Genomic DNA, 10,185 nt, shown 5'->3' on the forward strand with positions numbered 1-10,185 from the left:
GGGGGGGGGCATAGCTAACATCAACAACAAAAAAACATAAAAGTCAGCACATTATGCAATAGTCTGCAATAGTCGGCATATTATGCAATAATCAACACATTATGCAATTCCAGACAACACAGATGTTATGAGATTTCTAAGAAGCATATTATATCATTCACACATTTAACAAGCAACTAGTTCTGAATAGGCAAGCATCAATCAAGGAACAAGCAAGGAACTAGTTCGTCAAGGAAAACAAGGTTTGAAAAAAATACCTTTCCCGTAATCACCATTGCAAAGATCATTTCTTTGAAACTTGGGCAACGAACGGTATTAAATGCCACTGAATTCTCAGTCATCCAAGATGATATGCATTCCCATGCAGTCTTTAATAACTTCTCTTTCATTGCACAGTTCCTTTCAGCGGTGACCTTTTGAGTTTTCTTGTGATCTGTCCTCATATATAAATCAATAGGACCTCTTGTATTACTTTGGGTTATTCGCTTTCTCTTCGTCTGATTTTGAACATGTAAATCAACACCACTACCACTGCCAACATTGCCATCAATTTAAACTTCTTGTTCCCCAACATCTGTGTCAACATCAGAGCCTTCATCAGAGTTGAATGTACGCTGGTACGCTAAATCAATGTTACCCCTATGAGCATTTTTGGTCTTCTTTACAGCGAACAACTGATTTACTTTGTTGTAACAGAAGTGGTTGCATTCGGACATGGTGAAGTATTCCCTGACTTTCCTACGAGATGCTCCTTAAGCCTTGTGATTCCACCACCACGGATTAATTTGTTACATAACAAACAGGTAATAATATTTGGATTTTCTGGGTCTTTGAGTTCACCCCATTCCCATGCCGGATCCCTAGCTTGCGTAGAAGAAGGCAATGAACCACATATATTGTTTGTGGTGTTTGCATTGGATGCACTAGAAGAATTCATAGCCATAACCTAAAACATAAATAGTTAATAAATCAACCAAAATAAAAAAAAAAACAATAATAAAGAAGGTCTATTACCATATTTGACCATTAACTGTCAATTTTCATTGTCTATTAGGAAGGTCTATTACCTCAAATTCTTTAATTGATGAAGAAAAAACTGGGTTTTTTTCTTTCTGATATAGGTTTTGAAGATGAAATTTGTGGGTACAAGTTATTAATAAGAATGAACCCTCAAAAATAAGTGGGTTTTGAAGATGTTGACGAATTTAATTAATCAAAGCAAAAAAAAAAAGACTAATTATCAAAAGGTTCAAAACCCTAACCTTCAATTAATCAATAGTCTCTGAGATTTTTAGATGAAGAACATCAGCTAATCAAAAGTTCCTTCCTGAGATTGGATTCTCAATGATGATATTTGAAGAACACGACTTGCTGAATCAGGTATTTGAAGAACACGATCTGTTTTTCACTTCATCTCCTCTTCTTTTCTCTTCCACAGTTCGACTGAAAACAATCGAATGAAATTTTAGGGATTTAACCTATACCGGAACTGAAAAACCAAGATTACCCTTACACTTTACACAAAATGACCGGTACCGGTTAATTTCGGAAAATCTCGTTTCGTCCGTATCGGTCGATTTTATCGGATAAATATCGTATCCCGGTATCCTTCATATCGTATCGTGCTAGACCGATATCCGAAATATCGCCGATATATTTGCCGACAAAAAAAGAATAGTCTCCACAAAAAATTATCCCCATAAAATGCCATAGAGGAGCCCACTGGAAAAGGCCACCACCACCATTACTTTATTGCTAAGAATTGTGTTTAGAGTGTTGGCTAAATAGAATTCTTCCGGTTCCATTCCATTCGATTATACAGTCAGTGACTCCGTCACCTACACATCATCATCATAAACACTTGATTGAAACCCAAGTCTCTCTCTCTCTCTAGACCTAGAGCAGCAGCAGCAGAACAAGAACAACAAGAAGAAGAATTTGGGGCATCATCACGATACTTGTTCAAACTACAATCTTAGAAGGTTGGGTAGAGAAAGAGAATGTGGGGGGATGTTGAAATCAATAAAGAAACTGTATTCCCTTTACTGGAAGCCGTTATCTGTTAATCCCCACTCATCTTCATCATCATCTGATGATGGGTTCAGTAACAGCGGTGGTGATGGTGGTAAGAGAGATCGGGATGATAAGTCTTTGTGGTATAAAGATTTAGGTAAATGCTCATCTGGTGACTTATCAATGGCTGTTGTTCAAGCTAATCAAGTTCTTGAAGATCAATCTCAGATTGAATCTTTTGGTGGGGATACTACTTTTGTTGGTGTTTATGATGGCCATGGCGGTCCTGATACTACTTTTGTTGTTGGTGATAATCTATATCGACATTTCCGCGGTGAGTTTTTCTGAAATCTCTTCTTGATTTCGATTCGATTGTTTAATTTGGGTTCTTGGGGTGTTCTTTCATTTTTGTTGCAATTTGAGTTCTTGGGTTTCTAATTGATTGAAAGAAAACCTAAGTTTTTGGTAAATTGAAGAAATTTTGGGTGTTTTTCTTTCCTAATTTGATAGAATTAGAGAATTAGGTAATGTGGATTTGTGAAACATATAGAATATGAACAACCCTTTTCTTGTGAGTAGAAATTAGGTTTAAATTTGTACAGAGGAATTCAGAAATTTGGTTATTGTTATTGTCAATGTTAGTTTGGGTGTGTAAACTTTGTCATGCTGCGCCCGGGTTTTGCGAAATTTTTGCTTGCTATTGGTGCAATTGACTGATAAATTCCCGGGTATCATGTTCTAGCTTGTTAAGTTCTTGAATTCCTTCAATGCAATTGTTTATCTTGCTTCATTGAGATTATGGATTGTAACTCAGTACGGTAACGTGGTTTGGTAGAGCAATAATCGATAAATGCCCCGTGGATATTGTGAAATCATTTTGGTGTGATTATTCATGCTTTTGATAAATTCCCGGGTATCATGTTTTAGCCTGCTAAGTTCTTTTGGTGATAAATTCCCGGGTAACGTGGTTTTGGGTAGAGCATATTGTGTTGTCTGAATCGTCGTGGTAGTAGCTTAAGTTGGAGAGTGTGGGTTTGTATCATAAGAGGAACTTATCATTTAGGCATTGTGATATATTCACAGAGATTTCAGAGGAAGCTCGTGGTGTGACATCTGAGACTATTCGGAGAGCTTTTCTTGAAACGGAACAAGGGTATACTGCTATTGTTGACCAGCTATGGGATACTCGGCCGAATTTAGCAACAGTTGGATCATGCTGTCTGCTTGGAGTTGTAATTCAACAGACCCTTTATGTGGCAAATCTCGGTGATTCTCGAGTTGTATTAGGTAGAAAGGTTGGTAATACTGCAGGAGTTGCTGCCATTCAATTATCAAGCGAACACAATGCTAACATGGAGGAAGTGAGACAAGAACTTAGAGAATTACACCCAGATGACCCTCAACTAGTTGTTGAAAAACATGGAGTTTGGCGAGTAAAAGGCATTATTCAGGTCACACTTCACAATTACCTTTTGTACATTTTTTCTCGCTTTTATAGGTCCAAGATTCTGTTATGTGCTTCCTAAAGGTTATTTTAGGGAATTTTTAGTAACCGAATTGTTTCGTCTCGGATTTGATGCAGGTCTCGAGATCTATTGGTGATTTATATTTGAAGGATAACAAGTATAACACTGAGCAATTCCTTGGAAAGTTCAGACTGCCTAAACATATGCAGAAACCTGTCTTGAGTGCGGACCCAGCTGTTATGTCTCTTCCTCTTCAACCGAACAATTTGTTCCTTATATTTGCTTCTGATGGCCTTTGGGAACACTTGAGCAACGAGCAAGCTGTGGAAATCGTTCACAGGAACCCACGAGCAGTAAGTTTTCCCCTGTAACCTTTTTCTACTTATATTCAGCTTTCTAGTACAAGTCTTTGCTTAACAATTTTGCAGTTCGGATGATGTCTTCGCCTAACATATCAGTAATTTCTAGTCATCTGTGATAATTGAACAATTTGTTTCTTATCTGCGTAAAAAAGTAATCTTATTTGAATCTGATACTTTTCAAGTGTTAGAGAATTCAGGGACTGACAAGTTTCTGTTGGTGCAGGGAAGTGCTAGAATACTTCTAAAAGCAGCGCTCCAGGAAGCGGCTAGAAAAAAAGAAATGCGTTATGAAGATCTCCGCAGGATTGACAAGAAGGTTAGGCGCCACTTCCACGATGATATAACCGTCATCATTCTTTTTATAAAGCATGACCTTATCACGAGAAGTTTACAACGGGGCAATTCAGTATCAATTAGAAGTGCTTTGGAGCACTGACAACCACGATATATATGAAACTCGGTCCCTTCTTTTAAATTTTCTGTACAATTTTATCTGCTAATTTTTCTTGAGTACCATAATCTGAGAGTACCGGAGTTTCGCAAGTTTGAAACTTGTTCTATTTCTTCGAATGGTTTGGCTTATGCATGAAGCAATTATACACAGTTTTGGACAGGGATTCACAGAGCCAGCAACTGTATACAGGTTTCGTCAGGGAGTCAGAAAGCCAGAGTGCAGGACAAAAAAGATATCTGCTGGATTGACGAGAAGGATATGCGCGAGTACCATGATGATATCTGCAGGACAAAGCAGATATCCACAGGAGTTGCTGCCATTCAATTGTCAAGTGAACGAAATGCGAACATGGAGGAACTGAGACGAGAACTTACAGAATTACAGCCAGATAACACTCAAGTAGTTGGTCAAAAACACAGAGTTTGGCGAGTAAAAAGCATTATTCAGGTAACCCCGGTTTTATCGGTCCAAACTTCTATTATGTGCTTCCTAAAGGTTGTTTTAAGGAATTTTTAGTAATCCCGTTGCTTTGTCTCGGATTTCTTGCAGATCCTGAGACTTATAGGTGATTTATATGTGAAGGATGCCAAGTATCACACTCGGCAAATCCGTAGAAATTTCAGACAATCTGTCGTCGTGCTTTTCCTACTTCTCTTATTACTACCTACGACTGTCTCGTTGAGATCTAAGATACCAGTGCAAGATTCTTGCGTAAGCTATTTGACTAGCACGGGTAATCAATGTTTGCCCTTTCTTATCTCGGTAATACCCAACAGACAGCAGATTTATTGGAGCCATCCTCCACTTAGGTGCTGCAAAATTCTTAGGGCTATGCAGATTAAACGGTCAACCGTTTGCCTCTGTTATCTGGTTCAAGACAGATTTTTGCTGGGTGGACTTGAGGTGAACCTCACACGCTTGTTTTCCTTCGACAAACGTTGCACCTTCAGGAAATCAGTGAGTGGAGCTTCACTTCAGGCCTTATGCAGAAGTGAGTAAATCTTCAAATAAATTTACTTTTTGGCTTTCCATTTTCACCTGTCGGTCTTATTTATAAATGTTTATTCCCTCAGGGTTATCTCCAGGACTGCGCAATTTAACGACCATTCAAGTGAAGGTCCCACCACCACCACTTTCTGTCGAGGGTCCACCACCCCCACCGCCGCCACCACTAAATTCGAAAGAAGATATATTAGGGGAAATCCTGCCTTATGCAGTTGGATCGTTGTTGATTCTGTACCTTTGTACCTACAGTTGCCGCAGATATTGGAGGTCGACCATTGCGATTCCGGATTTGAACCTTGACGAGGTATAGAATCAGGCATTCTGCACCAAATCTCTCCTGTACATTTTTCTTCTAATTCTAGAGTATGTAATCTGAAAACCGGAGTTTAGCCGGTTTTTCTGCACAGTGCCAAAACTGGTTTGATCAAACAAGGAAATAGTAATCTTCTATTTTAGGAGCTATTATTATGTACAAATTTCATATGTTCGTAAGATTACTAGTAATCTGCACAGTGCCAAAACGGTTTTTCTGCACAGTGCCAAAACTGTTTTTCTGCACTGAAGCGTTCATCTTGCATAAAGAACTACAGGGTTTACATACCCATTTGAAGATCGAGAGTAACTTTTATGGTATTGAATATTGATAGTTAAAAACAGCTTGGCAGTGAAAACCTGATAGACAAATCTTCGTGATTTTAATAAATATTGGTAAGATAACTATGGTTAAACCTAGAGTTTGTTGAGGTTTAATCTGTAAGATCCAACAGTATCAAAAGCTGCTAGATCAATGATGATCTAGCAGTGCGAGATCAAAAAAAGTTCCTCATCAAAACCACTTTGCTGAGTTCTTGCTTCAAATTCTGCAAGTTTTTCTTTTAATAAATAGAAATTTCGACGAACATTATGACATTCAAATTTCTTTGAATTTGAATCTACTTCACGATTTTTAAGAAGGAATTCAATAAGTTTATAACCACAATCAAAGCCTTTGAAGACCTTTCTCAGTTTCTTGTTTTCTCGATAGATAGGAGTAAGACAATCAATGAGACAAGACGTCGTAATCTTTTTTATTTCCATAATAGGGTCCAACAAATAAGCGTACTCTGATACTTCCTCATCTATATCTCTAGCAATATTTGAGTCACTATCACCGTAAAGTTCATCCAACTGTTTTTTAGGCGTGCTTGTCAGTTATCAACAATTTATACATCATTAATAAGATGAACTTGTCTAATAGATACACTCGAGGTGATTTCAAGAGAATGTTCATATATTAATAAATTAGATGTGATAGTTTCCTCAGGTGTTGGATCCAAACTTTGAACAAAATCATCTTTTGTGTGTTCCATATTCGATATTATGTCTATAGGTTAGGTCGCTTCAAATACAGAATTATTAGAAAACAAATAATTGACTTTACGACTTCAAAGAAGTTATGTGTTAATACGTCTTGGAATGAGAATTGCTGAAAACTATGTCTTTTTCTTTCCATTTTCGTTGTCTTGTGTATTTAAAATGGGTATAAGCATTGCGTACTAACAATTCTGCTAGTATAAGGGTGTTTGTGTTTGGATATCACACGAGAATTAACTTTTGGACTCAAAAACAAAATAGTAACTTTACGGCTTAAAAACAAAAAAAATAAATTTCTTGGTACAAGAATGATTTTTACCTTTAGAGAAACATAGATGTAAATATTGCCGGAGTAAAAAGTACCTCAATGCCCTATGGAACTTGCAGAGGATTGAATGGACAAATACCACTATCTCGTATGAAACTTGCAGAAGATTGAATACAAAATACCTCTAATTTTGCATACAAAACTTGCAAAAAATTGAATACAGAGTTCACCTCAATGCCATATGGAACTTGCAGAGGACTGAATGGAGAATTCCTCTATCTCGTATGAAAGTTACAGAAGATTGAATACTGAATACCTATAATTTTTCGTACGAAACTTGCAGAAGATTTAATAGAGAGTAGTACCTCAATACCATATGGAATTTTCAGAGGATTAAACGGAGAATACCTCTATCTCGTATGAAACTTGCAGAAAATTGAATTAAGAATACCTTTAATTTTTCATATGAAACTTGCAGAACATTGAATGCAGAGGTGTACCTCAGTGCCGGATGGAACCTGCATAGGATTGAGTGGACAATACCTCTATCTCGTATGAAATTAACAGAAGATTGAATTAAGAATACCTCTAATTTTTCATACAAAACTTGCAGAAGATTATATAGAGAGTAGTACCTTAATGCCGTATGGAACTTGCATAGGATTGCATGGTGAATACCTCTATCTCGTATGAAACTTCCAAAAGATTGAATACAAAATTCCTCTATATATTCATACGAAACTTGCAGAAGATTGAATAGAGAGTAGTACCTCAATGTCGTATGGAACTTGCAGAGGATTGAATGGAGAATAGATCTATCTTGTTTGAAACTTGCAGAAGATTGAATATAAAATAACTCTAAATATTCATACGAAAATTTCAGAATATTGAATGGAGAGTACTATCGCAATGCCATATGGAATTTTCATAGGATTGAATTCAGAATACCTCTATCTCGTATGAAATTAGCAGAAGATTGAATTCAAAATACCTCTAATTTTTCATACGAAACTTGCAGAAGATTGAATAGAGAGTACCCTCAATACCATATGGAACTTGCAAAAGATTGAATAGAGAATACCCATGTGTCGTATAAAACTTGCAGAAGATTGAATAGAAATTACTTCAATGTCATATGGAACTTGCAGAGGATTGAATGGAGAATACCTATATCTTGTATGAAACTTGCAGAAGATTGAATAAAGAATATCACTAATTTTTCATATGAAATTTGCAAAAGATTGAACACAGAGTAGTACCTCAATGCCATATGGAATTTGCATACGATTGAATGAAGAATACTTCTATCTCGTATGGAACTTGCAGAAGATTGAATTCAAAATACCTCTAATTTTTCATAAGAAATTTGCAGAAGATTGAATACAGAGTATGATAAGAAATAATTTGTTTCTTGATCAACGACCAGCGGATTCAAGCTCAAAAGGGCATGATTAGAAGAAATCAATAAACGAAAGGGTAACAAACAAAGGAATTTTCTTTACCTCCCCTGTAAAGATTGGTAATTTTCATTACCTCCCCTATAGAAATTTTTTTAGCAGTCCCTCCTCTCGTCAATAATTCCGTCTATTCCAAGTTAGCCGACTCAACACTAACTTACACGTGGTTATTATTTTTTTTGGGTAGTTTGTGTTACCTCCCCTGTGAAGATTGTTAATTTGCATTACCTCCCCTATAAAGATTGGTAATTTTCATTACCTCTCCTACAAAATGACATAAGAATCGGACGGATGGCCAAGCTTACTACCGGGCTTGCCTCTTGAGCTAGAAATCTGGGCTAAAATGGGTTTATTATTGTAGGGCTAAGATATACTAATTGTTGGGAATTACTGGGCTTAGACAAAAGTGATATGAACGGGTACAGACTTTTGGTTGACTTTGGAATTGAGATGGACGGTGATGATTGCAATGGAGATATATTTAGCATGCAATGAAAATTGACGACACGCTTATCAACCTAGGGTTTACTAAGGAATGGTATGCACTATGTAGTAATATATGCTAGGTGTGAAACTAAATTTGTGTATGACTATCAACTTATGACGATGATAATAAACTAAGAAAACATATGCGATAATATTAATTTATTGACTATGAAACTAAAGATGTGTATGCAAGTGATAATACAATGATGCAAAAACAAAAGAAACTTTAATCTCAGAGTATAACTACCAGCAACAGAAGAAGTTACCTGAATAAACCAACCCAATAACAAAACTTGTTGACGATGAACCGAATGACTGTATTCACCTTCCACAGCACAGAATCTGATAACTTGATGAAGACCAATAATATAAACACCGATTGAGTCACAATAAAGATGACCACGAACAGTTTTCTTATTTTTAATAATGTTGGATACGGTTGATGAATAACGAAGGTGGATTGAACCAATAATGGATGCGGTATTGGTGCGGGTTCAAAGATTACTAGAGTTAGACCTGAGTTTCTCATTCGGATGATTTGGAGAGGAAATATATCAGATTTGAACATCCCAGGTTCAAAGATTACTAGAGTTAGACCTGAGTTTCTCATTTGGATGGACTGGAGAGAAAATATATCAGATTTGAACATCCCAGGTTCAAAGATTACAAGAGTTAGACCCGAGTTTCTCATTCAGATGAATTGAAGACGAAATATATCAAAATTGAACATCACAGGTTCAAAGATTACTAGAGTTAGACTTAACTTTCTCGTTCGGATGAACTGAAGACGAAATATATCGGATTTGAACTTCCTAGGTTCAAAGGTTACTAGAGTTAAACCTGAGTTTCTCGTTTGGATGAACTGAAGACGAAATATATCAGGTTTGAAAATCACAGGTTCAAAGATTACTAGAGTTAGACCAGAGTTTCTCGTTCAGATGAACTGAAGACGAAATATATCAGATTTAAACATCACAGGTTCAAAGATTATTAGAGTTAGACCTGAGTTTCTCGTTCGGATGAACTGAAAAATAAATATATCAGAATTAAACATCCCAGGTTCGAAGATTACTAGAGCTAGACTTGAGTTTCTTGTTCTGATGAACCAGAGAAGAAATATATCAGAGTTGAACATCCCAGGTTCGAAGATTACTAGAGTTAGACATGAGTTTCTCATTCCGATGAACTGAAGACGAAATATATAAGATTTGAACATCACAGGTTCAAAGATTACTAGAGTTAGACTTGAGTTTGTCGTTCATACACTACACCACATGGACCGTTTGAGACATATTAATTTTTGAGTTCGAGACACATATAA

General features: G+C 36.6%; 1 protein-coding gene across 2 annotated transcripts; it reads left to right on the plus strand.

The window, feature by feature from the left end:
- The first annotated feature begins 1,768 nt into the window (after positions 1–1,768).
- LOC113335386 (probable protein phosphatase 2C 42) lies at positions 1,769–5,836 on the plus strand. 2 transcript variants are annotated; one of them, XM_026581445.1, is made up of 7 exons: positions 1,769–2,347; positions 3,097–3,464; positions 3,596–3,832; positions 4,065–4,157; positions 4,446–4,742; positions 4,845–5,286; positions 5,369–5,836. In XM_026581445.1, the coding sequence occupies exons 1-7, from the start codon at positions 2,011–2,013 to the stop codon at positions 5,608–5,610; spliced, it is 2,016 nt and encodes a 671-aa protein (XP_026437230.1). In that variant the 5' UTR covers positions 1,769–2,010; the 3' UTR covers positions 5,611–5,836. The 2 variants fall into 2 exon arrangements, with proteins under 2 accessions (XP_026437230.1, XP_026437231.1); XM_026581446.1 differs by having other exon boundaries at positions 1,770–2,347; positions 4,485–4,742.
- Positions 5,837–10,185: the final 4,349 nt, after the last annotated feature.

Source organism: Papaver somniferum, unplaced genomic scaffold (assembly GCF_003573695.1).
Source record: "Papaver somniferum cultivar HN1 unplaced genomic scaffold, ASM357369v1 unplaced-scaffold_142, whole genome shotgun sequence".
NCBI classification, from domain to species: Eukaryota; Viridiplantae; Streptophyta; class Magnoliopsida; order Ranunculales; family Papaveraceae; genus Papaver; species Papaver somniferum.

Bases quoted from the DNA above. Each gene is read 5' to 3' on its own strand.
- LOC113335386 (XM_026581445.1), top strand. From the start codon at position 2,011: ATGTTGAAATCAATAAAGAAACTGTATTCCCTTTACTGGAAGCCGTTA. The intron at 3,465-3,595 runs GTCACACTTCAC...GATTTGATGCAG, and splicing joins GAGTAAAAGGCATTATTCAG to GTCTCGAGATCTATTGGTGA. The intron at 5,287-5,368 runs GTGAGTAAATCT...TTATTCCCTCAG, and splicing joins ACTTCAGGCCTTATGCAGAA to GGTTATCTCCAGGACTGCGC.